The sequence below is a fragment of the Balaenoptera acutorostrata genome, chromosome 2, assembly GCF_949987535.1.
Source record: "Balaenoptera acutorostrata chromosome 2, mBalAcu1.1, whole genome shotgun sequence".
Lineage (NCBI taxonomy): Eukaryota > Metazoa > Chordata > Mammalia > Artiodactyla > Balaenopteridae > Balaenoptera > Balaenoptera acutorostrata.
The window spans coordinates 130,797,580-130,825,578 of NC_080065.1; the positions used below are offsets into that span (position 1 = coordinate 130,797,580).

The window sequence follows — 27,999 nt, forward strand, 5'->3', positions numbered from 1 at the left end:
AGACCAGCCATTAAGCCTGTCCCACAAAACATAACTAGGTAACATATGCCTCATACCTGAGTAAACCCTGGAAATAAGTGATTATGTTCACCCACATAATTAATAACAATAATAATGACAAATAATTTTAAATATAATAAATAAAACAAATACTAATAATTTTAAAATATTTTGGAACACCTACAATAGGCATATAAAGGTGCATAAGAAATGGACTTTCCTAGGCAAGAAAACAGGATATATCAATCTCATATGTAATGCTATATAAAACAGATGAAAACAAGAATAGCACTACTTAAAACACAGGGTAACTCAGGACCTTAGAACTTCAAGGTGGCCTCTGAATAACATTCATGGAAGCCTAAGCTCCCACAAGTATAGAGCTTGAAAACCACAATAAAAGACAATCAGGAGCTCCAGAACTCTGTGTCTTCTTTGTCCAGACTATCAGGACAACAATAACAGCTATTTCCAAGGTTTGTGAGCATTAAATGAATTAATGATTAAATATTCTTTTTAGTGAGTAGCACATGGTAAGCACTCCATAAATATTAGCTATTATTATCTTTTTTACTAAACAGCTGTCATCACATTGTATATACAGTAAATATAATTATTCATTTTGATTATTTCTCTTTATTAGACTGTAAGTATTCCCATATTATCACATATTCTTCATTGGCATGTTTTTAACTTAATGAGCCACAAATGGCACTTTAGTTTTACTTTGATTTGGATTTATGTAATAATTAGTGAGGGTAATTATCTTTTCATATATTTATTAATTGTATTTTTTTCTTGTTTTGTCTGTTCATGAGCCTTGTTCAAGAACCCAATGGGAATCTCCATGGTTTCTTAAAATTAATGTTGGTTCAAAGTGAAAAGAAGCTTACCTTCTGGGCACCCTGTCTTAAAAATGTGCTGGCAAACGTTTCCAGAACGCAGTTGAGAAAACCAGCCCCTGTAATTGAAATCCTGCCTTTTTGAATGAACTCTGTCCTGCAAAAAACAAAAATATACATCTTTGTAACACAATGTTGTAAAGCAACTATACTCCAATAAAAATTAATTTAAAAAAAAATATATATATATACACACACACACCTTTGGTGTCATTCTATATTTGAATATTTAAATTATAGGGATTTCCAACAGCATAATTACCACTTATAATCAACACAAAATAATATCTATAGTAATTCAATAATTGCCTGTTACACCAAAGATTTTATCAAAAGGAGACTTCCAGTTTATATAATATAAGCAACATATTATATTCAAATTAAAGACTATTCATTTCAAGTTGCTAAGAAAGTAGATTTTAAAAGTTCTCACCACACACACAAACTGTAACTATGTGAGGTAATGGATGTGTTAAATAACCTTATTGTGATAATTATTTTGCAATATATACATATATCAAATCATTACACTGTACATCTTAAACTCACACAATATTACATGACACTTACATCACAATAAAGCTGGAAAGAAGAGAAAACACATGGGTACTTTATTCTGATTATAAAAACTGCAGAACACAGAATTTTTATTTATACCTAACAAATAATTCAATGATCAAACTGTGACAGGACAGTCAACGAGCTTTAAGAATCTCTACCTGACCCAAAATAAATAAATTTAACCTATTCTAAGTAAATATATATATAAATATATATATATTTATATATATATTTCTCATTCCATGCTACAAAATGTCTTGTTAAAATTGAGTATGAGACAATAATCAGCTATATGACCTCAGGTAAACTACTTAGATTCTCTTAACTCAGTTTCCTCCCATGTAAATTGGGAATAATTATAGTATCTTCTTTTTACAACTAGTGTCAGAAGTAAATGAATACATACAACAGGAACATGAACAGTTCCTGACACACAGTAAGGAACTTATTAAATGTTAGCCACCATTACTAAAGAGAGACAGACAGACAGAGACAGGAAAGAAGCCTGGAATGACTTCTTTAATCTTTGATCAGAAAAGGAGATGAGACAGATTATATGTGCCACTAACCTATTTAAAGTTCTACCAATATTGGGACTTCCCTGGTGGCGTAGTGGTTAAGAATCCACCTGCCAATGCAGGGGACACGGGTTTGAGCCCTGGTCTGGGAAGATCCCACATGCCACGGAGCAACTAAGCCCGTGTGCCACAACTATTGAGCCTGCGCTCTAGAGCCCGTGAGCCACAACTACTGAAGCCCATGTGCCACAACTACAGAAGCTCAAGTGCCTAGAGCCCGTGCTCCACAACAAGAGAAGCCACCACAATGAGAAGCCCGTGCACCGCAACAAAGAGTAGCCCCTGCTCGCCACAACTAGAGAAAGCCTGCACACAGCAACAAAGACCCAACACAGCCAAAAATAAATAAATAAATACATTTATTAAAAATTAAAAAAAAGTTCTACCAATATTAATTATCTCCATTTCATAAAGCAAAGATTTGAATAACACTTGAGAGTGATGTCATAAAGCTGGCAGGATAGGAAGCCCTAGGCCCTCATTCCCCCACAGAGACCCCAACTTATGGGCCAAGTTGCCTTTATGAGAAGTGCATAAACCAGCTAAGAGACTGCAGCACCCCAGGCAAGTATAAAGCCAAGCAAAGCCACACTGAACTGAACAAGAATGTTTGTTGCATTTACCTGCCACGGTCCCCATCCACCCAGCATAGGGCACCACAATCAGGAAACAACCCCTGACTCCTGGCTTCTCCTTTGGAAGGAAAGAAAAGAGCGTAATGTACAGCTAACATTCTGACCTTACAGTGGGCTGTCCAAGGAACTGGTTTCTGTCTTGCCTGACTCAGAATGCTGAAGGGAACAGCAGCATACTTTGGATGTCTGGGGGCTGCTAAGAACAAAGGCAAGCATGGTGGCTTGTTATAGCACCAAAGAATCTGCAGTACCACGGACAGACACCAGGGAGAGCAAGAGACTATGAGTTCTTGATAACAGGGGCAAACCTTCTAACTGGAAAATTACACACACAAGCCCCAAAGAGAAACATCCTCACAAAAGACACAAGGGGGGGCCCCCCCAAAATCTCTACCCAGGCTGATGGGTGAAGGTCTTCCCCTGCACAAAGCCAGTCTGCAGAGGTTGGGAGAGGTGGCTGTCTTTTCAAATGCCCAAGTCTCAACAAAAGATCACAAAGTAAACAAAGAAACAAGGAAACAAGGCCCAACCAAAATAACAAGATAAATCTCTGGAAACCAATCCTAAAGAAATAGAAATCTATTAATTACCTGACAAAGAATTCAAAATAACCACCTGAAAGATGGTCAATGAGTTAAAAGAGAACAGAGGTAGACAACTAAATGAAATCAGGAAAATGAGGTATGAACAAAATAAGAATATCAACAAAGAGATAGAAACTAATTATAAGAAAAAGAAAAAAAAACAGAAATCCAGGAACTGAAGACTAAAATATAAAAACTGGAAAATTCACTAGAAGGGTTAAACACCAGATTTGATCAAGCAGCAGAAAGAATCAGTGAACTTGAAGACAAGTCATTTACAATTACTGAGTCAGAGGAGAATAAAAAAGGAAAAAGAAAAAAGAATGAAGAAAAGTTAAGATGGCCTAATGGACTTATGGGACATCATGAAGTGGTCAATGTACACATTACAGGAGTGCCAGAAGGAGAGGAGAGAAAGAAAGAAGCAAAGAGCCTATTTGAAGAAATAATGGCAGAAAACTTCCCAAATTTGAGGAAGAAAATGGACATCCAAATTCAAGAAGCTCAATGATGCCAAAGAGGATAAATCCTAAGGAGACCCACATCAAGACTTTTATAATCAAATCATCAAGTCACAGACAATGAGAGAGAATCTTGAAAGCAGCAAGAAAAAAAGCAACTTGTCACATACAAGGGAGCCCACATAAAATTTTCAGCAATTTCTCAGGAGAAACTTAGTAGGCCAGAAAAAATTGGTATGATATATTCAAAGTGCTAAAGAAAAAAAAAAAACTGTAAACCAAGAATACTGTATTTGGTAAAACTATCCTTCAAAAATGAAGGTGAAATTAAGGCTTTCCCAGATAAACAAAAGCTGAGGGAGTTCATCACCACAAGATACTGGACTTTGCCTCATTTATTCATTTGTTCAATACACACTGACTGAGTGGCTACTATCTACTAAGCACCTTACTGGGTGCAAGAGCCCCGCAGGGAAGGACAGTTTCTGTCCTCCAGGATCTCACTGACTAGTGGGAAAGACACATAGACAAGAGGGTGAGTGTCACACCAGCAAATGGAGGCAAAGCATTCCACCAGAGGAAAACCACAAGGACTCAGACAAGAAGGTCTGAAGAGCAGCCAGTTATCTGAAAATACCCAATACTTGGTAAGGGGCTTGATCAATTTTTTTTCCATAAAAATGACCAGAGTATAAGGTGGGTGTGGGAGATGTTAGGAGATAAGGCTGGAAGGACAGATGGAGACCAGATTGCAAATGGTATTCCCAGACTGAGGAGTTTAGACTTTACCCTGAAGGCAAGAAGGACTTCGCATCTGAGGCCACCAAGTAACAGGTACAGATGAACAGTTACATGTGCACCATTGACTAAAAGGCTTGCTGCCATTCCTTAATGCTTTTAGATGATTTCCTATCCCCCATTTTCAGCACAGTGCCTACACTCAATGAGTTCAATGAATATTTGTTAAATGGATAAATTAGTATTAAATTTCTTTACAATCAAAAGTATTCCGCAACAACAAAAAACTTCCCCCTACCTTCTTATATCTCTAAGGAAAGGAAATGGGAGCCAAATCTCCCATAGGTGTACTTGGGTGTATTTGTACATGTATATATGAGCACATTCACTAACACTAAGAAATATATTGAGAAAACTATGAATTCAGAAAGCTGTGATTTTGGTAAAAATAGCTACTATAACCTCTTAATTAGACCTTCTCTCTAATTCTCTAATAGCAGTAGCCTCTACGTTTAGATCATGCATATAGTGAACGGAAGCCTTCAGAATACTTCTCTCTCCCTCTCTTTCCCTCTCCCTCACCCTCTCCTGTCTACCCTCTCCTCTCTCCCCTCTCTCCTCCCCTCCACACACACACAGTTATCCTAGCCAATCTGACATAAATAGTCTAGGCAACTAGTCAGTTTAAGCAAAGCAGCTTCCACCTCTTAGATTTAAGCCTATTTTAAATGATTTGCTCATGTAAAACTATATCCTAGTGACACTAATCTTTCCTGTCTTTGTTCCAGATTAGTCAGAGTAGAAATTTCCAGTGATTTTAATATTTCAAAATGAAAAGGTGAGCAGTCTTACACTCTTAGGAGAAATGTACTCTTCAGTCTGCAAGGAAAACGTAGGTGAGGGATTAATAAAAGTCTCACTTACATCATATTCTAACCAACATTTCTTTCTGCCACTTTTGGGAGAAGCAAGTGCTCAGAAAAGCAATCTCAGGCTTGGCCCACATATAAGAGAATAACAGGGCAGTAAAGCAGGGTCATGCCCTTGCCATCAATGAGATGAGAGTTTATCCTACTATATTTTAAGACTGCCAGAGAAGGAACTGCTGTGCTTTCTCTCAATAACTCATTGACAAAGCACATCAGACATTTTCTTCTTAATACACATAGCTAACCTCAATCCCTCATGCTAGATAAGCCTCCATTTAAGTTCCTACGCAAAACACAGCAGCTTACACAACAATTTACGGGTTTAATTTCAGCTCTTTTTTTTTTTAATTTCTTTGTTTATTTTTTGGCTGCATTGGGTTTTTCGTTGCTGGGTGCAGGCTTTCTCTAGTTATGGCAAGCAGGGGCTACTCTTCGTTGCAGTGCGTGGGCTTCTCACTGCGGTGGCCTCTCTTGCTGCGGAGCACAGGCTCTAGGCACACAGGCTCAGTAGTTGTGGCTCGTGGGCTCCAGAGCGCAGGCTCAGCAGTTGTGGCGCACGGGCCTAGCTGCTCCGCAGCTTGTGGGGTCCTCCCGGACCAGGGCTCGAACCCGTGTCCCCTGCATTGGCAGGCGGATTCTCAACCACTGCACTGCCAGGGAAGTTCTCAGCTCTTTTTTTAAAAAAAGAAAGAGAAAAAGATAGATGGATGGATGGACGGATGGACAGACAGAAAAATAGACAGAGCTGAAATATGAACAGACTCTCTGGGCATTAGAATTATAGGTGTTATTTATTTACTTTGTTCTTTTTACTAATTTCTGTAATAAAGATGTATTACTTGGCAATCACCAAAAAACATCACTAATAAATCCTTGAGAATCATTTTTATATAAATAAAAAGTTATTCTTTAAAAGGCTCTGTGCTACCAAGAACCCTTTTCAGCAAAGGGACATGCTAACTTTTTTTTAAATATGTATCCTGCCACTTTTTTCTTAATTTATTTTATTTTATTTATTTATTTTTGGCTACATTGGGTCTTCATTGCTGCACGTGGGCTTTCTTCTAGTTGCAGCGAGCGGGCTTCTCATTGCGGTGGCTTCTCTTGTTGTGGAGCACGGCCTCTAAGCACAGGGGTTCAGTAGTTGTGGCACACGGGCTCAGTAGTTGTGGCTTGAGGGTTCTAGAGCACAGGCTCAGTAGTTGTGGCGCACGGGCTTAGTTGCTCTGTGGCATGTGGGATCTTCCCAGACTAGGGCTCGAACCCGTGTCCCCTGCATTGGCAGGCAGATTCTTAACCACTGCACCACCAGGGAAGGCCCGGGACATGTTAACTCCAGACTTATCCTTCATTTAAAGTCTCATTAAATCACCTCTTGGCTTTCCTTTTCTCACACTATGTAACTCCATTTCTTTGTGCCTTTTGACCTAAGACTTTCTCCTGCCCCCAAGTTTTGTTTGATGTTTCACTCAAGAGATACATAGAGATGATTCAAGTTTTCCTACACCTGTCTTATCTCTGTTAAGCCTAAAGGAATGACTGCATCCATTTATGATGTTATATACTCAGGGTCACACTTATTCTTCAAAAAACTGTATAGTAACAATGTGTATTATGTATCAGACACTGTACTGTGTTCTGAGGTTGTTACTCTTAATATGTTTTCTCTCTTTTACACATGAGGAAACTGTGGCAAAGAGAAGTTAAATAACTTGCCTGAAGTCACAGCTTAATGTCATGCAGATTCATATCTACCACCTCAAAGGAGACAACCATCACCCTAGTCTATGAGACTAGAAATCTCAGCAACAGGTTAAATGGTTCTTTTTCTAAACAATCCAAACATTCACTCAGTCCCCAGATTGTGTTTATTTTACTTCTAATGTTCCTCAACAGTCCATGTCATTCTCTCTCTTGCCGCTGCTACTGCCTGGGTTTAGCACAGCACTTTCTCTCTCCAGGACCACCACAACTGCCTCCCAACGGGATCCTTGCCTCCAGCGTGGGCTCCTCATAACCCACACTGCCCTGTCAGCTTCCTAAGCACACCCTGATCTTGTCACTGTTCACTAAGGCACAGGGAATTAAACCTGCATGCTCAGTGAAGATTCACCCATACTGTTGCATGAAGCTGTTGTTTGTTGGTTTTCATTGCTGCATACTGTTCTATTGCTTGAAAATACTCCAAATTATTTATCCACTCTACTGAAGATGGACATTTAATGTGGACTCAGTTTGGGGCTACTAATAGTTCTGTAAAGTAAATATTTATAATGCATCCAGCTACATACGTGTACATGTGCACAAGTGTCTCTAGAGTGTCTAGTGGTCAAATATCTGGGTCACAGGACATGCACAGTTTCAACTTTTAAAAAATGCCGGGACTTCCCTGGCAGTCCAGTGGTTAAGACTCTGCACTTCCACTGCAGTGGGGTACAGGTTCGATCCCTGGTCAGGGAACTAAGATCCGGCATACCATGCAGCGTGGCCAAAAAAAAAAAAAGAAACTGGGGGAAAACATGCCAAATGTTTTTCTAAATGGTTGTACCTATATTGTTTTTCTTCATTGCATCATTTCCAATTGCAGTGACTTAGCATATGGTAAGAAATCAATAATGCATCAGGAGCAGAAGGATGGAGAGAGGAGGGAGGGGAGGGGAGAAGCAAAAGAAGAGAAATTTATGGTACATCTCAATAGTTCTGTCAGGGAAATTGAACCAGATGTCTCAGGAGGTCACTTGCTAGTGTCAGTAGGGGGCAGCCTTCACCTGGCTGAGAGATAAGCCAGCACAGTGTCTGGAAACGTGTTCAAAGAGGAGGCTCACTCACTCACACGGTGCCTATACCTGAGTCACATCTATCGCTTTGTCCATGGGCGGACAGAACTCAACACAGAACACAATGGAATCATGACAGAGCGCACAGCTCAAAGCTAGGAACACCTGTGTGAAAGTGAATGACAGCTTATTCCATCAGTCTCCTACTCTGGGGTCATTTAAAAATGTGTTTCCTTCTGAATTTGGGGAAATAAAAAAGTTCAGAGGAAACACGGATCAGGAATTAATCCCCAGAGCACACAGCCACCAGCTCTGAATCCTCAAAACGGCAGTTTCCAGAAAGCAAAAGCTCTTAATGAGCTCCTGTTCCTGAATTATTGACTGGTTGGGTATGGCAAACCTTGCCCAATTGTTTTCACGATGGGAATTTAGTTAAAGTGTCTTTGAGAAGGAAAAATGGTTCCACGGATATGCTTGTTGTGATGACATCTCAGTTCTAGTCAGGCTGTTCTCGGCATTCTCCTGTAACCACACAGAGGGGTGGCCCAAGGGACAGGCAGGGCCCGACACTCCTGCGGAGACTGCCCTGCCCGTGCACTTCACCACGCCAGGACACGCGGTCCCTCCCCCCAGCTTACCAGACCCACTTACAGAACTGTGCTTCCTCAGAGACCCAATTCAATTTACAGGGTCCTCCGTCAGTGTTAAGCACTTTTTAGCCTTAACACGAACACACATAATTATACATGCGCTTCTTATATTTTATATATCTGTATTAAATATATATATCTTTACAGGACATGAATTCGGCATATGTTTCCTGGAGTCAGATGGCTTGGACTCACATCTCCTCTCTAACACGGAATGGGGACCCGCCCACGTAGGCAAGTTCCTGAAGCCCAGTCTCCTCTGTAAAATGGGGTTAATCATACCTACTCAAACTTTGTTCCAAAGGTGAATAAGGTAATATGTGTGAAGCACTCAAGGTAATATGTGTAAGCATTCGATACATGTTAGTTACTCATACTAACACTGGTAGTAATAATGCTATTTACTACTACCATCATTATGATTCCCATTTGCAGAAAGAAGAGCACGGTGTCTGGGAAGTTAAATGCCCACAGTACAAATCCAGCTCCAGTAAACTCCAAAGTATGTCCACTTCTCTGGCATCTAGATGGCACTCAATCCCCATAAACTACTTGGCAAGGAGTCCCTCCCTCCCCATGCTGGCATTCAAGGCCCTTGGAGCTCCAGAACCCTCCATCTTTCCAGCCTTCCCTCCCTCCCTGCTATCACATGTCACACACCCAGCACAGCGGCCACAGAGACCAAACACCCTGCTGGTCTCTATAACCTTCACTCCTGAAGCCCTTCCCGTCTGAGCGGCTCTCCTTTAACCCATCCCAGGAACCACTGGGTTGTGGCCTAAATGATTAACCAGGAGCAGGAACAGGGAGTAAGTAAACGGTGGATCTCAGGAGCCTAGCAGCCTAATGCGGGTAAACATTATAGGGCAGGGTGGCTCAGTCTCTTAAAACAGAGCATTCATTCTCACAATCTATCTTATTAACAGCCGATCGTGCAGAAGCACTGTATTAAGTCTTTTATACACACATTTCAGTTAATTCTCACTATCTTATGAGGTAGTAATATTAACCTCATTTTACAGATGAAGAAACTGAGGTTCAGAGTGGCAAATCTGCTAAGGTCACACAAAAGTAACTGGCATGACCACTTTGTGAATCCACACAGTTAACATCAGCTCCTGTGTCCCTTCCCACAATCCTGCCTCCTAGAAATGTGCCTATTCACATTTGCTTACTGGCAATGTGCTTACTGGCATCCTAAGTGGTGGACAAAGCTTCAAAATACACAGTTTGTGAACTGGCCCAATTGGAGGCTTGTCTTGGGATATCGGGCCCACCAGCGCGTGTATCCCATTCAGGCTGGCTTCAAGGATGTACGTTCTACGGGGTGGCGCAGGGCTCAGCTATCAGAAGGGCTACACACTCAGTTGAATGCTCCACTGTCACTGTTTCAAAATTCTTATCTATTTTTTAACAGGGACTCTGCATTTTCATTTTGCACCGGCTCCTGCAAATTATGTAGCTGCTCCTGATCCCATTTCAAACATAAGTCTGTACAACACTGCCAACTGCCAGGTCCCTGGGAAGTTTTATGAGATGCTTAGGAATACATCCTTCAGTTCAGCAATACCTAATAAAAGCCTCAAGTATGTGCAAACCCTTGGACCCATAACATCTACCTCTAACAATGCGTTCTGAGCAAAAAATCTTAGATGAGGGCATAGACCAGGCTACAAACATATTCATCACATTGCTATCTATAAGTGCAAATAATGGCAAATAATGCAATGCCCAATAATTAAACACACTAGAATAATTTTATCCAATAAATATATCTGACCAGCCATTTTTAAAAATCATTTTAAAATGACACATTCAATAAGGAAAGACAGTCCCAAATGCAATGTTAAATTGTAAAAGTCAGAATACCATGTACAGTATGATTCCAAGTCTGTAAAAATTCTGCACAATGAGTAAATAAATTGTAGCAACTGCAGTATGCTCCTGCCATGGAATGCTACACAGCAATGGGAAAAGAACAAACTAAACTGCTGATACACACAAGACGAAGCTCCTAGACACAATGCCGAACAAAAAACAACGACAAAAAACTAATACAACAGAATACATACTGAGATTAACCAAGATGGCGGAGTAGAAGGACGTGCTCTCACTCCCTCTTGCGAGAGCACCAGAATCACAACTGGCTGCTGGACAATCATTGACAGGAAGACCCTGGACTTCACCAAGGAGGATACCCCACGTCCAAGGACAGAGGAGAAGCCACAGTGAGACGGTAGGAGGGGCGCAATCAGAGTAAAATCAAATCCCATAACTGCTGGGTGGGTGACTCACAGACTGGCGAACACTTATACCACAGAAGTCCACCCACTGGAGTGAAGGTTCTGAGCCCCACGTCAGGCTTCCCAACCTGGGGGGCCGGCAAAGGGAGGAGGAATTCCTACAGAATCAGACTTTGAAGTCTAGTGGGAATTGATTGCAGGACTGTGACAGGACTGGGGGAAACAGAAACCCCACTCTTGGAGGGCACACACAAAGTAATGTGTGCATCGGGACCCAGGGGAAGGAGCAGTGACCCTGGGGGAGACTGAACCAGACGTACCTGCTGGTGTTGGGGGGTCTCCTGCAGAGGCAGGTGGTGGCTCTGTTTCACCGTGGGGATAAGGACACTGGCAGCAGAGGTCCTGGGAAGTTCTCCTTGGTGTGAGCCCTCCCAGAGTCTGCCATTAACCCCACCAAAGAGCAAGGGTAGGCTCCAGTGTTGGGTTGCCTCAGGCAAAACAACCAACAGGGAGGGAACCCAGCCCCACCCATCAACAGTCAAGTGGATTAAGGTTTTACTGAGCTCTGATGCCACAGCAACAGGGAGGGAACCCAGCCCCACCCATCAACAGTCAAGTGGATTAAGGTTTTACTGAGCTCTGACCGCCACAGCAACAGTCAGCTCTACCCACCACCAGAGCCTCCCATCAAGCCTCTTAGATAGCCTCAACCACCAGAGGGCAGACAACAGAAGCAAGAAAAACTACAATCCTGCAGCCTGTGGAACAAAAACCACAGTTACAGAAAGAAAGAGAAGATGAAAAGGCAGAGGGCTATGTACCAGATGAAGGAACAAGAAAAAACCCCAGAAAAACAACTAAATGAAGTGGACATAGGCAACCTTCCAGAAAAAGAATTCAGAATAATGATAGTGAAGATGATCCAGGACCTCGGAATAAGAATGGAGGCAAAGATTGAGAAGATGCAAGAAATGATTAACAAAGACCTAGAAGAATTAAAGAACAAACAAACAGAGATGACCAATACAATAACTGAAATGAAAACTACACTAGAAGGAATCAATAGCAGAATAACTGAGGCAGAAGAACGGATAAGTGACCTGGAAGACAGAATGGTGGAATTCACTGCTGCGGAACAGACTAAAGAAAAAAGAATAAAAAGAAATGAAGACAGCCTAAGAGACCTCTGGGACAACATTAAACGCAACAACATTCGCATTATAGGGGTCCCAGAAGGAGAAGAGAGAGAGAAAGGACCAGAGAAAATATTTGAAGAGACTATAGTCGAAAACTTCCCTAACATGGGAAAGGAAATAGCCACCCAAGTCCAGGAAGCGCAGAGAGTCCCATACAGAATAAACCCAAGGAGAAACACGCCGAGACACATAGTAATCAAAGTGGCAAAAATTAAAGACAAAGAAAAATTACTGAAAGCACCAAGGGAAAAACGACAAATAACATACAAGGTAACTCCCGTAAGGTTAACAGCTGATTTCTCAGCAGAAACTCTGCAAGCCAGAAGGGAGTGGCATGATATACTTAAAGTGATGAAAGGGAAGAACCTACAACCAAGATTACTCTACCCAGCAAGGATCTCATTTAGATTTGATGGAGAAATCAAAAGCTTTACAGACAAGCAAAAGCTAAGAGAATTCAGCACCACCAAACCAGCTCTACAACAAATGCTAAAGGAACTTCTCTAAGTGGGAAACACAAGAGAAGAAAAGGACCTACAAAAACAAACCCAAAACAATTAAGAAAATGGTCATAGGAACATACATATCGATAATTACCTTAAACGTGAATGGATTAAATGCCCCAACCAAAAGACATAGACTGGCTGAATGGATACAAAAACAAGACCCATATATATGCTGTCTACAAGAGACCCACTTCAGACCTAGGGACACATACAGACTGAAAGTGAGGGGATGGAAAAAGATATTCCATGCAAATGGAAATCAAAAGAAAGCTGGAGTAGCTATACTCATATCAGATAAAATAGACTTTAAAATAAAGAATGTTACAAGAGACAAGGAAGGACACTACATAATGATCCAGGGATCAATCCAAGAAGAAGATATAACAATTATAAATATATATGCACCCAACATAGGAGCACCTCAATATATAAGGCAACTGCTAACAGCTATAAAAGAGGAAATCGACAGTAACACAATAATAGTGGGGGACTTTAACACCTCACTTACACCAATGGACAGATCATCCAAAATGAAAATAAATAAGGAAACAGAAGCTTTAAATGACACAATAGACCAGATAGATTTAATTGATATATATAGGACATTCCATCCAAAAACGGCAGATTACACGTTCTTCTCAAGTGCACACGGAACATTCTCCAGGATAGATCACATCTTGGGTCACAAATCAAGCCTCAGTAAATTTAAGAAAATTGAAATCATATCAAGCATCTTTTCTGACCACAACGCTATGAGATTAGAAATGAATTACAGGGAAAAAAACGTAAAAAAGACAAACACATGGAGGCTAAACAATACGTTACTAAATAACCAAGAGATCACTGAAGAAATCAAACAGGAAATAAAAAAATACCTAGAGACAAATGACAATGAAAACACGACGACCCAAAACCTATGGGATGCAGCAAAAGCGGTTCTAAGAGGGAAGTTTATAGCTATACAAGCCTACCTAAAGAAACAAGAAAAATCTCAAGTAAACAATCTAACATTACACCTAAAGAAACTAGAGAAAGAAGAACAAACAAAATCCAAAGTTAGCAGAAGGAAAGAAATCATAAAGAACAGAGCAGAAATAAATGAAATAGAAACAAAGAAAACAATAGCAAAGATCAATAAAACTAAAAGTTGGTTCTTTGAGAAGATAAACAAAATTGATAAGCCATTAGCCAGATTCATCAAGAAAAAGAGGGAGAGGACTCAAATCAATAAAATCAGAAATGAAAAAGGAGAAGTTACAACAGACACCGCAGAAATACAAAACATCCTAAGAGACTACTACAAGCAACTTTATGCCAATAAAATGGACAACCTGGAAGAAATGGACAAATTCTTAGAAAGGTATAACCTTCCAAGACTGAATCAGGAAGAAACAGAAAATATCAACAGACCAATCACAAGTAATGAAATTGAAACTGTGATTGAAAATCTTCCAACAAACAAAAGTCCAGGACCAGATGGCTTCACAGGTGAATTCTATCAAACATTTAGAGAAGAGCTAACACCCATCCTTCTCAAACTCTTCCAAAAAATTGCAGAGGAAGGAACTCTCCCAAACTCATTCTATGAGGCCACCATCACCCTGATACCAAAACCAGACAAAGACACTACAAAGAAAGAAAATTACAGACCAATATCACTGATGAATATAGATGCAAAAATCCTCAACAAAATACTAGCAAACAGAATCCAACAACACATTAAAAGGATCATACACCACGATCAAGTGGGATTTATCCCAGGGATGCAAGGATTCTTCAATATACACAAATCAATCAATGTGATACACCATATTAACAAATTGAAGAATAAAAACCATATGATCATCTCAATAGATGCAGAAAAAGCTTTTGACAAAATTCAACACCCATTTCTGATAAAAACTCTCCAGAAAGTGGGCATAGACGGAACCTACCTCAACATAATAAAGGCCATATATGACAAACCCACAGCAAACATCATTCTCAATGGTGAAAAACTGAAAGCATTTCCTCTAAGATCAGGAACGAGACAAGGATGTCCACTCTCACCACTATTATTCAACATAGTTCTGGAAGTCCTAGCCACGGCAATCAGAGAAGAAAAAGAAATAAAAGGAATACAAATTGGAAAAGAAGAAGTAAAACTGTCACTGTTTGCGGATGACATGATACTATACATACAGAATCCTAAAACTGCCACCAGAAAACTGCTAGAGCTAATTAATGAATATGGTAAAGTTGCAGGTTACAAAATTAATGCACAGAAATCTCCTGCATTCCTATACACTAATGATGAAAAATCTGAAAGAGAAATTATGGAAACACTCCCATTTACCATTGCAACAAAAAGAATAAAATACCTAGGAATAAACCTACCTAGGGAGACAAAAGACCTGTATGCAGAAAACTATAAGACACTGATGAAAGAAATTAAAGATGATACCAACAGATGGAGAGATATACCATGTTCTTGGATTGGAAGAATCAACATTGTGAAAATGAGTATACTACCCAAAGCAATCTACAGATTCAATGCAATCCCTATCAAATTACCAATGGCATTTTTTACGGAGCTAGAACAAATCATCTTAAAATTTGTATGGAGACACAAAAGACCCCGAATAGCCAAAGCAGTCTTGAGGCAAAAAAATGGAGCTGGAGGAATCAGACTCCCTGACTTCAGACTATACTACAAAGCTACAGTAATCAAGACAATATGGTACTGGCACAAAAACAGAAACATAGATCAATGGAACAAGATAGAAAGCCCAGAGATTAACCCACGCACCTATGGTCAACTAATCTATGACAAAGGAGGCAAAGATATACAATGGAGAAAAGACAGTCTCTTCAATAAGTGGTGCTGGGAAAACTGGACAGCCACATGTAAAAGAATGAAATTAGAATACTCCCTAACACCATACACAAAAATAAACTCAAAATGGATTCGAGACCTAAATATAAGACTGGACACTATAAAACTCTTAGAGGAAAACATAGGAAGAACACTCTTTGACATAAATCACAGCAAGATCTTTTTCGATCCACCTCCTAGAGAAATGGAAATAAAAACAAAAATAAACAAGTGGGACCTAATGAAACTTCAAAGCTTTTGCACAGCAAAGGAAACCATAAACCAGACGAAAAGACAACCCTCAGAATGGGAGAAAATATTTGCAAATGAATCAACGGACAAAGGATTAATCTCCAAAATATATAAACAGCTCATTCAGCTCAATATCAAAGAAACAAACACCCCAATCCAAAAATGGGCAGAAGACCTAAATAGACATTTCTCCAAAGAAGACATACAGACGGCCACGAAGCACATGAAAAGATGCTCAACATCACTAATTATTAGAGAAATGCAAATCAAAACTACAATGAGGTATCACCTCACTCCTGTTAGAATGGGCATCATCAGAAAATCTACAAACAACAAATGCTGGAGAGGGTGTGGAGAAAAGGGAACCCTCTTGCACTGTTGGTGGGAATGTAAATTGATACAGCCACTATGGAGAACAATATGGAGGTTCCTTAAAAAACTAAAAATAGAATTACCATATGACCCAGCAATCCCACTACTGGACATATACCCAGAGAAAACCGTAATTCAAAAAGACACATGCACCCGAATGTTCATTGCAGCACTATTTACAATAGCCAGGTCATGGAAGCAACCTAAATGCCCATCAACAGACGAATGGATAAAGAAGCTGTGGTACATATATACAATGGAATATTACTCAGCCATAAAAAGGAACGAAATTGAGTCATTTGTTGAGAAGTGGATGGATCTAGAGACTGTCATACAGAGTGAAGTAAGTCAGAAAGAGAAAAACAAATATCGTATATTAATGCATGTATGTGGAACCTAGAAAAATGGTACAGATGAGCCAGTTTGCAGGGCAGAAGTTGAGACACAGATGTAGAGAATGGACATATTGACACCAAGGGGGGAAAACTGCAATGAGGTGGGGATGGTGGTGTGCTGAATTGGGCGATTGGGATTGACATGTATACACTGATGTGTATAAAACTGATGCCTAATAAGAACCTGCAGTATAAAAAAACAAACAAAACAACTAATACTAAACTTTCATTGGGTTATTTGTATGGAAATATGTTAATATAAATGTTTCAGACATTACATGAAATTTCTAAAAATCTTATATTTGTATTTGCATGGAAATATGTATGGAAATATGTTAATATAAATGTTTCAGACATTACATGAAATTTCTAAAAATCTTATATTTGTATTTGTATGGAAATATGTATGGAAATATGTTAATATAAATGTTTCAGACATTACATGAAATTTCTAAAAATCTTATATTTGTATTTGTATGGAAATATGTATGGAAATATGTTAATATAAATGTTTCAGACATTACATGAAATTTCTAAAAATCTTATATTTGTATTTGTATGGAAATATGTATGGAAATATGTTAATATAAATGTTTCAGACATTACATGAAATTTCTAAAAATCTTGTATTTGTATGGAAATATGTATGGAAATATGTTAATATAAATGTTTCAGACATTAAAAAAAAAAAAAAAAAAGAATACATACTATACGATTCCATTCCATGTGAAGATCAACAAGAGACAAAACTAATCTATAAAGATGGAGGTCAGAATACTGGTTCCCTCTGGGGTCACTGACTAGAAACAGCACTGACCTGAAGAGGGCATGAATATATTGTTTTTTCTTCTATGTATTTTGTAACTGTCCTACAATTAACATGTAGTACTTGTGAAAAAAAGAGGAAACATTATTTTTAAACATGATAATAAAGAATACTTGGAGCAAGACTCATCCAAACAGGACCTATGTGAGGGCCAGAAGGTTTTCCTACCTTCAGACAAGAGGCTGTTGAGTCTTCCCAGAGCAGAGCAGAGAATAAAACAGAACAAGCTAGGAATTACCACTTAGATTCCTCTCAAGACTACACCCTTCTTGAGGTCAGACACATATGAAATGGAAGAGCCTCCAACACCAGCACAGAAAATGTCTCAAAATGTAGCTGTGAATTCAAACCAGGAAAACGAACTCAGCTGGTCAATTTTTTTCCCCATCTCTTTGCTTAGCTACCAATACTAGCCTTGATTAAAAAGAGGGCGAACAGCTCCCAGGCGTTGACCCGCAACCTGATGGAGGAGGCAGACCCTTACACTGGGAGGACAGCCATCAGGCTCCCGGGTACTGTCCCAGGACCGTTAGGGTTTCTGCATGGCATCGATTCTTGATTGGTAAAACATTCTAGTTTTTAATACCCAAACTTTTTATTTACTAGAGATGGATGGAGGAAGAGAAGGAAAGGGGAGGGAGGAGGGGAGGGGAGGGAGAAAGTAAAAAGGAAAGGAAAAAAAAATAAGAGAAAGAGAGGAAGGAAGGGAGGGAGGGAGGAAGGGAGGGAAGGAAGGAAGGGAGGGAGGAAGGGAGGGAGAGGGGGAAGGAGGGAGGGAAGGAGGGAAGGGGGGAGAGAGGGAGGGAGGGAGGAAGGGAGGAAGGAAATTAAACTGGTCTCTCTGCTCCATAAGAGATTCCAGAAGAGTTAATCCAAATTTTGCTAAACTTTTCAGCAGGGTGTTTCTGCCAAGAAGTGTTTACTGTTTGCTGGAGAGTCAGATTATCAACTGGTCATGCTTTATAAGATTAACAGGAACTTTGCACAAAACAGAGCTCCAAAAGGGATGCCAGCTGTATGTCTGCTTTCCACTGTAACCACAGGATACTAACTAGTTATCAAGGGTTCCCAAATCTGGAGGCTCAACAGATTCACCGGGAAAACTTTAAATATACTGACTCCCAGGAGCCAGCCCAAGCCGACAGAACTAGAATCACCACAATGAATCCACACATTTAAACTCCCCCCAACCCTTCACTAATACACAACTGAAAACCAAGGGGCAAAGGAGGATGGGAGAGGAAAAAAAAAAAAATCAATAGGCATTCACTAATATATTTCAAAAGCTCTTACTTGTAAATGGCACAGAATGCTCTCCTGGCTAAACATCATTGTTTCCGTTCAATCATCACCTCCATTTTCAATAAAACAGCTTACTCCACTTGTCAAAGTTAGTACCTTTAAGGAAACACGGCACTTTGAAAACAGCATTTATTCACCATTAGTTCCAACGACAACCTACATTATCTAGTGCTTTATACTCCCCAAGTGTAGGGCATTTATTATCTTATTAAATCTTCACACCACTCTGTGAGGGAGCTCAGGCCAGCTTTATCCCTTCTCCCAGAGTCCAACAGCACGTAAGTGACCAAGCAGCAAAAACCAGCAGAGAAGTATCCACATTACTGGGTTCAAGAGTCCCCCTACACCGAATTTCCTACCACATCCTATCAGACTTTCCCAATCTGCATGTGCCCTTTCTGCCGGTCCCCTTTTCAGCCCATAAGAAGCACTATCTGCCATTCATTCAACAAACGGCCACAGAGCCTCCTCTGTGAGCCCAGCACTGTGCCAGATGCAGGGGTGCAACAGGATGGAAGAGCAGAGAAGGCCCTGATTATATGGACACAAAAGTATCTTTTGTAGGGCAGTCTTACTGAGTGGAAAATAAGGCTCTTGCCCAGACGCCTGCCATATTTACAGAAAAGGCACTGGTGCTCCGTGTTCTATAACTGGCAGTACGTTCTGCTAATTATCTCCTCACCCACTGGTGCATGGGAAATCAAGGTCAATATAAGCACAGGGCATCCTGTTTGGGGATGAATACAGTGGTTTTTATTCAGGATATTAGATAACAACACCCTCAAGACCTTTATCATCATGATCGAGGCTTAGGAATCACTCCTAAGTAAAGTTGACAAAGCCAGAATATTTTAATACCTCAGTGAAAACAAGCTTGGAGGTCAACTAAAAAGGCTACTGCCAAACGCATGCAAGTCACCAAACTATCAAATTTGCTCCTGGGAAAAAAATACATCAGAGTACGGAAGAAACAAATACACAACAAAAAATGCCCAACAATTAGTCCCTCGAAACATGCAAATTATACTATTTGTGAATCACCAAATGAATACTTGAGACTTGGGATGTTTTAATCCAGAAATTTAAAAATTAAAAATTAAAAATATTATATATCTTATTTAACAGAACAAAGAATATTCATATGAGTCACTTCAATGATAATGAAAACTTACTGAACTAAGAAGAGCTGCTCGTCCTCGTCATTTAATCTGTGTATAAAGTTTGATTTTGGCTTTTTTGTTTCTTTTACTATATTCCAGGTGGGATTATTTTTGATATCTTATAAATGTTGAGTCAACATAACCAATGTTATTAACACACATTCTACTAGGCTGAACATCTCCAAATCTCAGAAATAAGGTTTTCAAGCCTCAATGGATAAGCAGAAGCTCTTAGACACGGAAAGGTGAAGACATGAGCCATCATGATGCTCAATGCTGAGTATGGGATTATGGTCTTGTCACTCAAATGCAAGAGAAACCCAGCTCTGTACCATCATGAACAGCATGAGTCTCCAGTGACAGTGATAACTTAAATCCTGCTTCAAGATAACAGAACAGTTTTTATTTACCACCAAAACACACACAGTTATGGTGAAAGGGCAAAGTCCAAGAAAATACTTTTACAAGATGATTATCTTTTAGAATTACATTACTTGGATACAGTAAATGTTATTAAAACCAAATCCAGTGCATATCAATTACATTCCCACATAGTACAATAAAAATCTATTTATTATAAGGAAAAGAACCAGAACTGACAGATAAATACATTTTAGAGTCTAGAAGCAGGAGGAGCTTCAAGATGGAGAAGTAAGATGTGGAGATCACCTTCCTCCCCACAAATACATCAGAAATACATCTACATGTGGAACAACCCCTACAGAACACCTACTGAACGCCGGCAGAAGACCTCCGACGTCCCAAAAGGCAAGAAACTCCCCCACGTACCTGGGTAGGGCAAAAGAAAAAAGAAAAAACAAAGACAAAAGAATAGGGACGGGACCTGCACCAATGGGAGGGAGCTGTGTAGGAGGAAAGGTTTCCACACACTAGGAAACCCTTTGCAGGCGGAGATGGGGGGTGATGGGGGGGAAGCTTTGGAGCCACAGAGGAGAGCGCAGCAACAGGAGTGCGGAGGGCAAAGCGGAGAGATTGACCAGCACTCACCAGCCCGAGAGGTGTGTCCACTCACCCGCCGGGGCAGGCGGGGGCTGGGAGCTGAAGCTCAGGCTTCGGTCGGATCCCAGGGAGAGGACTGGGGTTGGCTGCGTGAACACAGCCTGAAGGGGGCTAATGAGCCACAGCTAGCCAGGAGGGAGTCCAGGTAAAAGTCTGGAGCTGCCTAAGAGACAAGAGACCATTGTCTCAGGGTGCGCGAGGAGAGGGGATTCAGAGCACCACCAAAATGAGCTCCAGAGACGGGCATGAAATGCTAAGGCTGCTGCTGCCGCCACCAAGAAGCCTGTGTACAAGCACAGGTGACTATCCACACCTCCCCTCCCGGGAGCCTGTGCAGCCCGCCACTGCCAGGGTCAAGTGATCCAGGGACAACTTCCCCGGGAGAACACACGGCGCACCTCAGGCTGCTGCAACGTCACGCCAGCCTCTGCCGCTGCAGGCTCGCCCCGCACTCCGTACCCCTCCCTCTGCCCGGCCTGAGTGAGCCAGAGCCCCCTGATCAGCTGCTCCTTTAACCCCATCCTGTCTGAGTGAAGAACAAAGGCCCTCAGGCGACCTACACGCAGAGGCGGGGCCAGATCCAAAGCTGAACCCCAGGAGCTGTGCGAACAGGGAAGAGAAGGGGAAATCTCTCCCAGCAGCCTCAGGAGCAGCGGATTAAAGCGCCACAAACAACGTGATGTGCCTGCATCTGCTGAACACCTGAATAGACAACGAATCATCCCAAATTCAGGAGGGGGACTCTGGGAGCAATGATATATATATATTTTCCCCTTTTTCTCTTTTTGTGAGAGTGTATGCGTATGCTTCTGTGTGTGATTTTGTCTGTACAGCTTTTCTTTTACCATTTGTCCTAAGGTTCTGTCTGTCCATTTTTTTCTTTTTTTTCTTTTGGATTTTTTTTTAGGATAGTTTTTAGTGCTTGTTATCATTGGTGGATTCGTTTTTTGGTTTGGTTGCTCTCTCTTTCTTTTTTTTAATGACTTTTTAAATATTTTTTATTTTTAATAATTATTTTTTATTTTAATAACTTTATCTTATTTTATTTTATTTTACTTTTTCTTTGTTTCTTTCTTTTTCTCCCTTTTATTCTGAGCCATGTGGATGACAGGGTCTTGGTGCTCCGGCTGGGCGTAAGGCCTGTGCTTCTGAGGTGGGAGAGCCAACTTCAGGACATTGGTCCACCAGAGAGCTCCCAGCTCCACGTAATACCAAACGGCAAAAATCTCCCAGAGATCGCCATCTCAACAGCAAGATCCAGCTCCACTCGATGACCACCAAGCTACAAGTGCTGGACACCCTATGCCAAACAACTAGCAAGACAGGAACACAACCCCACCCATTAGCAAAGAGGCTGCCTAAAAACATAATAAGGTCACAGACACCCAAAAACACACCACCGGATGCAGACCTGCCCACCAGAAAGACAAGATCCAGCCTCATCCACCAGAACACAGGCACCAGTTCCCTCCACCAGGAAGTCTACACAACCCACTGAACCAACCTTAGCCACTGGGGGAAGACACCAAAAACAACGGGAACTACAAACCTGCAGCCTGTGAAAAGGAGACCCCAAACACAGTAAGTTAAGCAAAATGAGAAAACAGAGAAACAAACAGCAGATGAAGCAGCAAGGTAAAAACCCAGCAGACCAAACAAATGAAGAGGAAATAGGCAGTCTACCTGAAAAAGAATTCAGAATAATGATAGTAAAGATGATCCAAAATCTTGGAAATAGAATGGAGAAAATATAAGAAACATTTAACAAGGACCTACAAAAACTAAAAAGCAAACAAACAATGATGAACAACACAATAAATGAAATTAAAAATTCTCTAGAAGGAATCAATAGCAGAATAACTGAGGCAGGAGAATGGATAAGTGACCTGGAGGATAAAATAGAGGAAATAACTACTGCAGAGCAGAATAAAGAAAAAAGAATGAAAAGAATTAAGAACAGTCTCAGAGACCTCTGGGATAACATTAACCACACCAAGATTCAAATTATAGGGGTGCAAGAAGAAGAAGAGAAAAAGAAAGGGACTGAGAAAATATTTGAAGAGAGTATAGTTGAAAACTTCCCTAATACGGGTAAGGAAATAGTCAATCAAGTCCAGGAAGCACAGAGAGTCCCATACAGGATAAATCCAAGGAGAAACACGCCAAGACACATATTAATCAAACTATCAAAAATTATATACAAAGAAAAAATATTAAAAGCAGCAAGGGAAAAACAACAAATAACATACAAGGGAATCCCCATAAGGTTAAGAGCTGATTTTCAGCAGAAACTCTGCAAGCCAGAAGGGAGAGGTGAGACTTATTTAAAGTGATGAAAGGGAAGAACCTACAACCAAGATTACTCTACCCAGCAAGGATCTCATTCAGATTTGACGGAGAAATTAAAAGCTTTACAGACAAACAAAAGCTAAGAGAATTCAGCACCACCAAACCAGCTTTACAACAAATGCTAAAGGAACTTCTCTAGGCAGGAAACACAAGAGAAGGAAAAGACCTACAATAACAAACGCAAAACAATTAAGTAAATGGTAATAGGAACATACATATCGATAATTACCTTAAATGTAAATGGATTAAATGCTCCAACTGAAACACATAGACTGGCTGAATGGATAGAGAAACAAGACCTGTATATATGCTGTATACAAGAGACCCACTTCAGACCTAGGGACACATACAGACTGAAAGTGAGGGGATGGAAAAAGATATTCCATGCAAATGGAAATCAAAAGAAAGCTGGAGTAGCAATTCTCTTATCAGACAAATAGACTTTAAAACAAAGACTATTACAAGAGACAAAGAAGGACACTACATAATGATCAAGGGATTAATCCAAGAATCAAGAAGAAGATATAACAATTGTAAATATTTATGCACCCAACACAGGAGCACCTCAGTACATAAGGCAAATGCTAACAGCCATAAAAGGGGAAATCGACAGTAACAAAAGGCAGAAATCGACAGTAACACAATCATAGTAGGGGACTTTAACACCCCCCTTTCACCAATGGACAGATCATCCGAAATGAAAATAAATAAGGAAACACAAGCTTTAAATGATACACTAAACAAGATGGACTTAATTGATATTTATAGGACATTCCATCCAAAAACAACATAATACAGTTTCCTCTCAAGTGCTCATGGCACATTCTCCAGGATAGATCATATCTTGGGTCACAAATCAAGCGGTGGTAAATTTAAGAAAACTGAAATCATATCATATCCCAGAAAGTATCCTTTCTGACCACAACGCTATGACACTAGATATCAATCACAGGAAAAAATCCGTAAAAAATACAAACACATGGAGGCTAAACAATACACTACTTAATAACCAAGAGATCACTGCAGAAATACAAGAGGAAATTAAAAAATACCTAGAAACAAATGACAGTGAAAACACGACGACCCAAAACCTATGGGATGCAGCAAAAGCAGTTCTAAGAGGGAAGTTTATAGCTATATAATCCTACCTTAAGAAACAAGAAACTATTCAAATAAACAATCTAACTTTACACCTAAAGCAATTAGAGAAAGAAGAACAAAAAAACCCCAAAGTTAGCAGAAGGAAGAAATCATAAAGATCACATCAGAAATAAATGAAAAAGAAATAAAGGAAACGAGAGCAAAGATCAAGCAAACTAAAATCTGGTTCTTTAAGAAGACAAACAAAATTGATAAACCATTAGCCTGACTCATCAAGAAAAAAAGGGAAAAGACTCAAATCAATAGAATTAGAAATGAAAAAGGAGAAGTAACAACTGACACTGCAGAAATACAAAGGATCGTGAGAGATTACTACAAGCAACTATATGCCAATAAAATGGACATCCTGGAAGAAATGGACAAGTTCTGAAAAAGTACAACCTTCCAAGACTGAACCAAGAAGAAACAGAAAAGATAAACAGACCAATCACAAGCATTGAACTTGAAACTGTGATTAAAAACCTTCCAACAAACAAAAGCCCAGCACCAGATGGCTTCACAGGCAAATTCTATCAAACATTTAGAGAAGAGCTAACACCTATCCTTCTCAAACTCTTCCAAACTACAGCAGAGGGAGGAACACTCCCAAACACATTCTATGAGGCCACCATCACCCTGATACCAAAACCAGACAAAGATGTCACAAAGAAAGAAAACTACAGGCCAATATCACTGATGAACATAAATGCAAAAATCCTCAACAAAATACTAGCAAACAGAATCCAACAGCACATTAAAAGGATCATACACCATGATCAAGTGGGGTTTATCCCAGGAATGCAAGGATTCTTTAATATATGCAAATCAATCAAAGTGATACACCATATTAACAAACTGAAGAATAAAAACCATATGATCATCTCAGTAGATGCAGAAAAAGCTTTCGACAATATTCAACACCCATTTATGATAAAAACCCTCCAGAAAGTAGGGACAGAGAGAACTTACCTCAACATAATAAAGGCCATATATGACAAACCCACAGCCAACATCGTCATCAATGGTGAAAAACTGAAACCATTTCCACTAAGATCAGAAACAAGACAAGGTTGCCCACTCTCACCACTATTATTTAACATTGTTTTGGAAGTTTTAGTCACAGCAGTCAGAGAAGAAAAAGAAATAAAGGGAATCCAAATAGGAAAAGAAGAAGTAAAGCTGTCACTGTTTGCAGATGACAGGATACTATACACAGAGAATCCTAAAGATGCTACCAGAAAACTACTAGAGCTAATCAATGAATTTGGTAAAGTAGCAGGATACAAAATTACTGCACAGAAATCCCTTGCATTCCTATATACTAATGATGAAAAATCTGAGAGTGAAATTAAGGAAATACTCCCATTTACCATTGCAACAAAAAGAATAAAATACCTAGGAATAAACCTACCTAAGGAGACAAAAGACCTGTATGCAGAAAACTATAAGACATTGATGAAAGAAATGAAAGATGATACAAACAGATGGAGAGATATACCATGTTCTTGGATTGGAATAATCAACATTGTGAAAATGACTCTACTACCCAAAGCAATCTACAGATTCAATGCAATCCCTATCAAACTACAAATGGCATTTTTCACAGAACTAGAACAAAAAATTTCACAATTTGTATGGAAACACAGAAGACCCCGAATAGCCAAAGAAATCTTGAGAAAGAAAAATGGAGCTGGAGGAATCAGGCTCCCTGACTTCAGACTGTACTACAAAGCTACAGTAATCAAGACAGTATGGTACTGGCACAAAAACAGAAATATAGATCAATGGAACAGGACAGAAAGCCCAGAGGTAAACCCACACACATATGGTCACCTTATTTTTGATAAAGGAAGCAAGAGTATACAATGGAGAAAAGAGAGTCTCTTCAATAAGTGGTGCTGGGAAAATTGGACAGCTACATGTAAAAGAATGAAATTAGAAGATTCCCTAACACCATACACAAAAATAAACTCAAAATGGATTAAAGACCTAAATATAAGGCCAGACACTGTAAAAGTCTTAGAGGAAAACATAGGAGAACACTCTATGACATAAATCACAGCAAGATCCTTTTTGACCCACCTCCTAGGGAAATGGACATTAAAAAAAAAAATAAACAAATGGGATCTAATGAAACTTAAAAACTTTTGCACAGCAAAGGAAACCATAAACAAGACCAAAAGAAAACCATCAGAATGGGAGAAGCTATTTGCAAATGAAGAAACTGACAAAGGATTAACCTCCAAAATTTACAAGCAGCTCATGCAGCTCAATATCAAAAAAACAAAAAACCCAATCCAAAAATGGGCAGGAGACCTAAATAGACATTTCTCCAAAGAAGATATACAAATTGCCAACAAATACATGAAAGAATGGTCAACATCATTAATCATTTGAGAAATGCAAGTCAAAACTACAATGAGAGGGGCTTCCCTGGTGGCGCAGTGGTTGAGAGTCTGCCTGCCAATGCAGGGGACACGGGTTCGAGCCCTGGTCTGGGAAGATCCCACATGCCACGGAGCAACCAGGCCCGTGAGCCACAACTACTGAGCCTGCGCGCCTGGAGCCTGTGCTCCGCAACAAGAGAGGCCGCGATAGTGAGAGGCCCGCACACCGCGATGAAGAGTGGCCCCCACTTGCCACAACTAGAGAAAGCCCTTGCACAGAAACGAAGACCCAACACAGCCAAAAATAAATAAATAAATAAATTAATTAATTAATTAATTAATTTTAAAAAAAAACTACAATGAGATATCATCTCACACCGGTCAGAATGGCCATCATCAAAAAATCTATAAACAATAAATGCTGGAGAGGGTGTGGAGAAAAGGGAACCCTCTTGCACTGTTGGTGGGAATGTAAATTGATACAGCCACTATGGAGGACAGTATGGAGGTTCCTTAAAAAACTAAAATAGAACTACCATACCATCCAGCAATCCCACTACTGGGCATATACCCTGAGAAAACCATAATTCAAAAAGAGTCATGTACCACAATGTTCATTGCAGCACTATTTACAATAGCCAGGACATGGAAGCAACCTAAGTGTCCATCGACAGATGAATGGATAAAGAAGATGTGGCACATATATACAATGGAATATTACTCAGCCATAAAAAGAAACGAAATTGAGTTATTTATAGTGAGGTGGATGGACCTAGAGTCCGCCATACAGAGTGTAGAAAGTCAGAAAGAGAAAAACAAATACCCTATGCTAACACATATATATGGAATCTAAAATAAAAAAAAAGCAGTCATGAAGAACCTAGGGGCAGGATGGGAATAAAGACGCAGACCTACTAGAGAATGGACTTGAGGATATGGGGAGGGGGAAGGGTAAACTGGGACAAAGTGAGAGCGTGGCATGGACACATATACACTACCAAATGTAAAATAGAGAGCTAGTGGGAAGCAGCCGCAAAGCACAGGGAGATCAGCTCGGTGCTTTGTGACCACCTAGATCGGTGGGATAGGGAGGGGGGGAGGGGGGGAGACACAAGAGGGAAGACATATGGGGATATATGTATATGTATAGCTGATTCACTTTGTTATAAATCAGAAACTAAC

At 40.0% G+C, this 27,999-nt stretch overlaps 1 protein-coding gene across 3 annotated transcripts in view; it reads right to left on the reverse strand.

The window, feature by feature from the left end:
* Window positions 1–27,999, reverse strand: part of PRELID2 (PRELI domain containing 2) — an 85,623-nt gene that overhangs the window by 33,703 nt on the left and 23,921 nt on the right. For all 3 annotated transcript variants that reach the window (XM_007194169.2, XM_057541571.1, XM_057541570.1), the window contains exon 5: window positions 894–999. In XM_007194169.2, coding sequence (XP_007194231.1) covers window positions 894–999 — 106 coding nt within the window. The remainder of the gene's footprint in view (window positions 1–893; window positions 1,000–27,999) is intronic.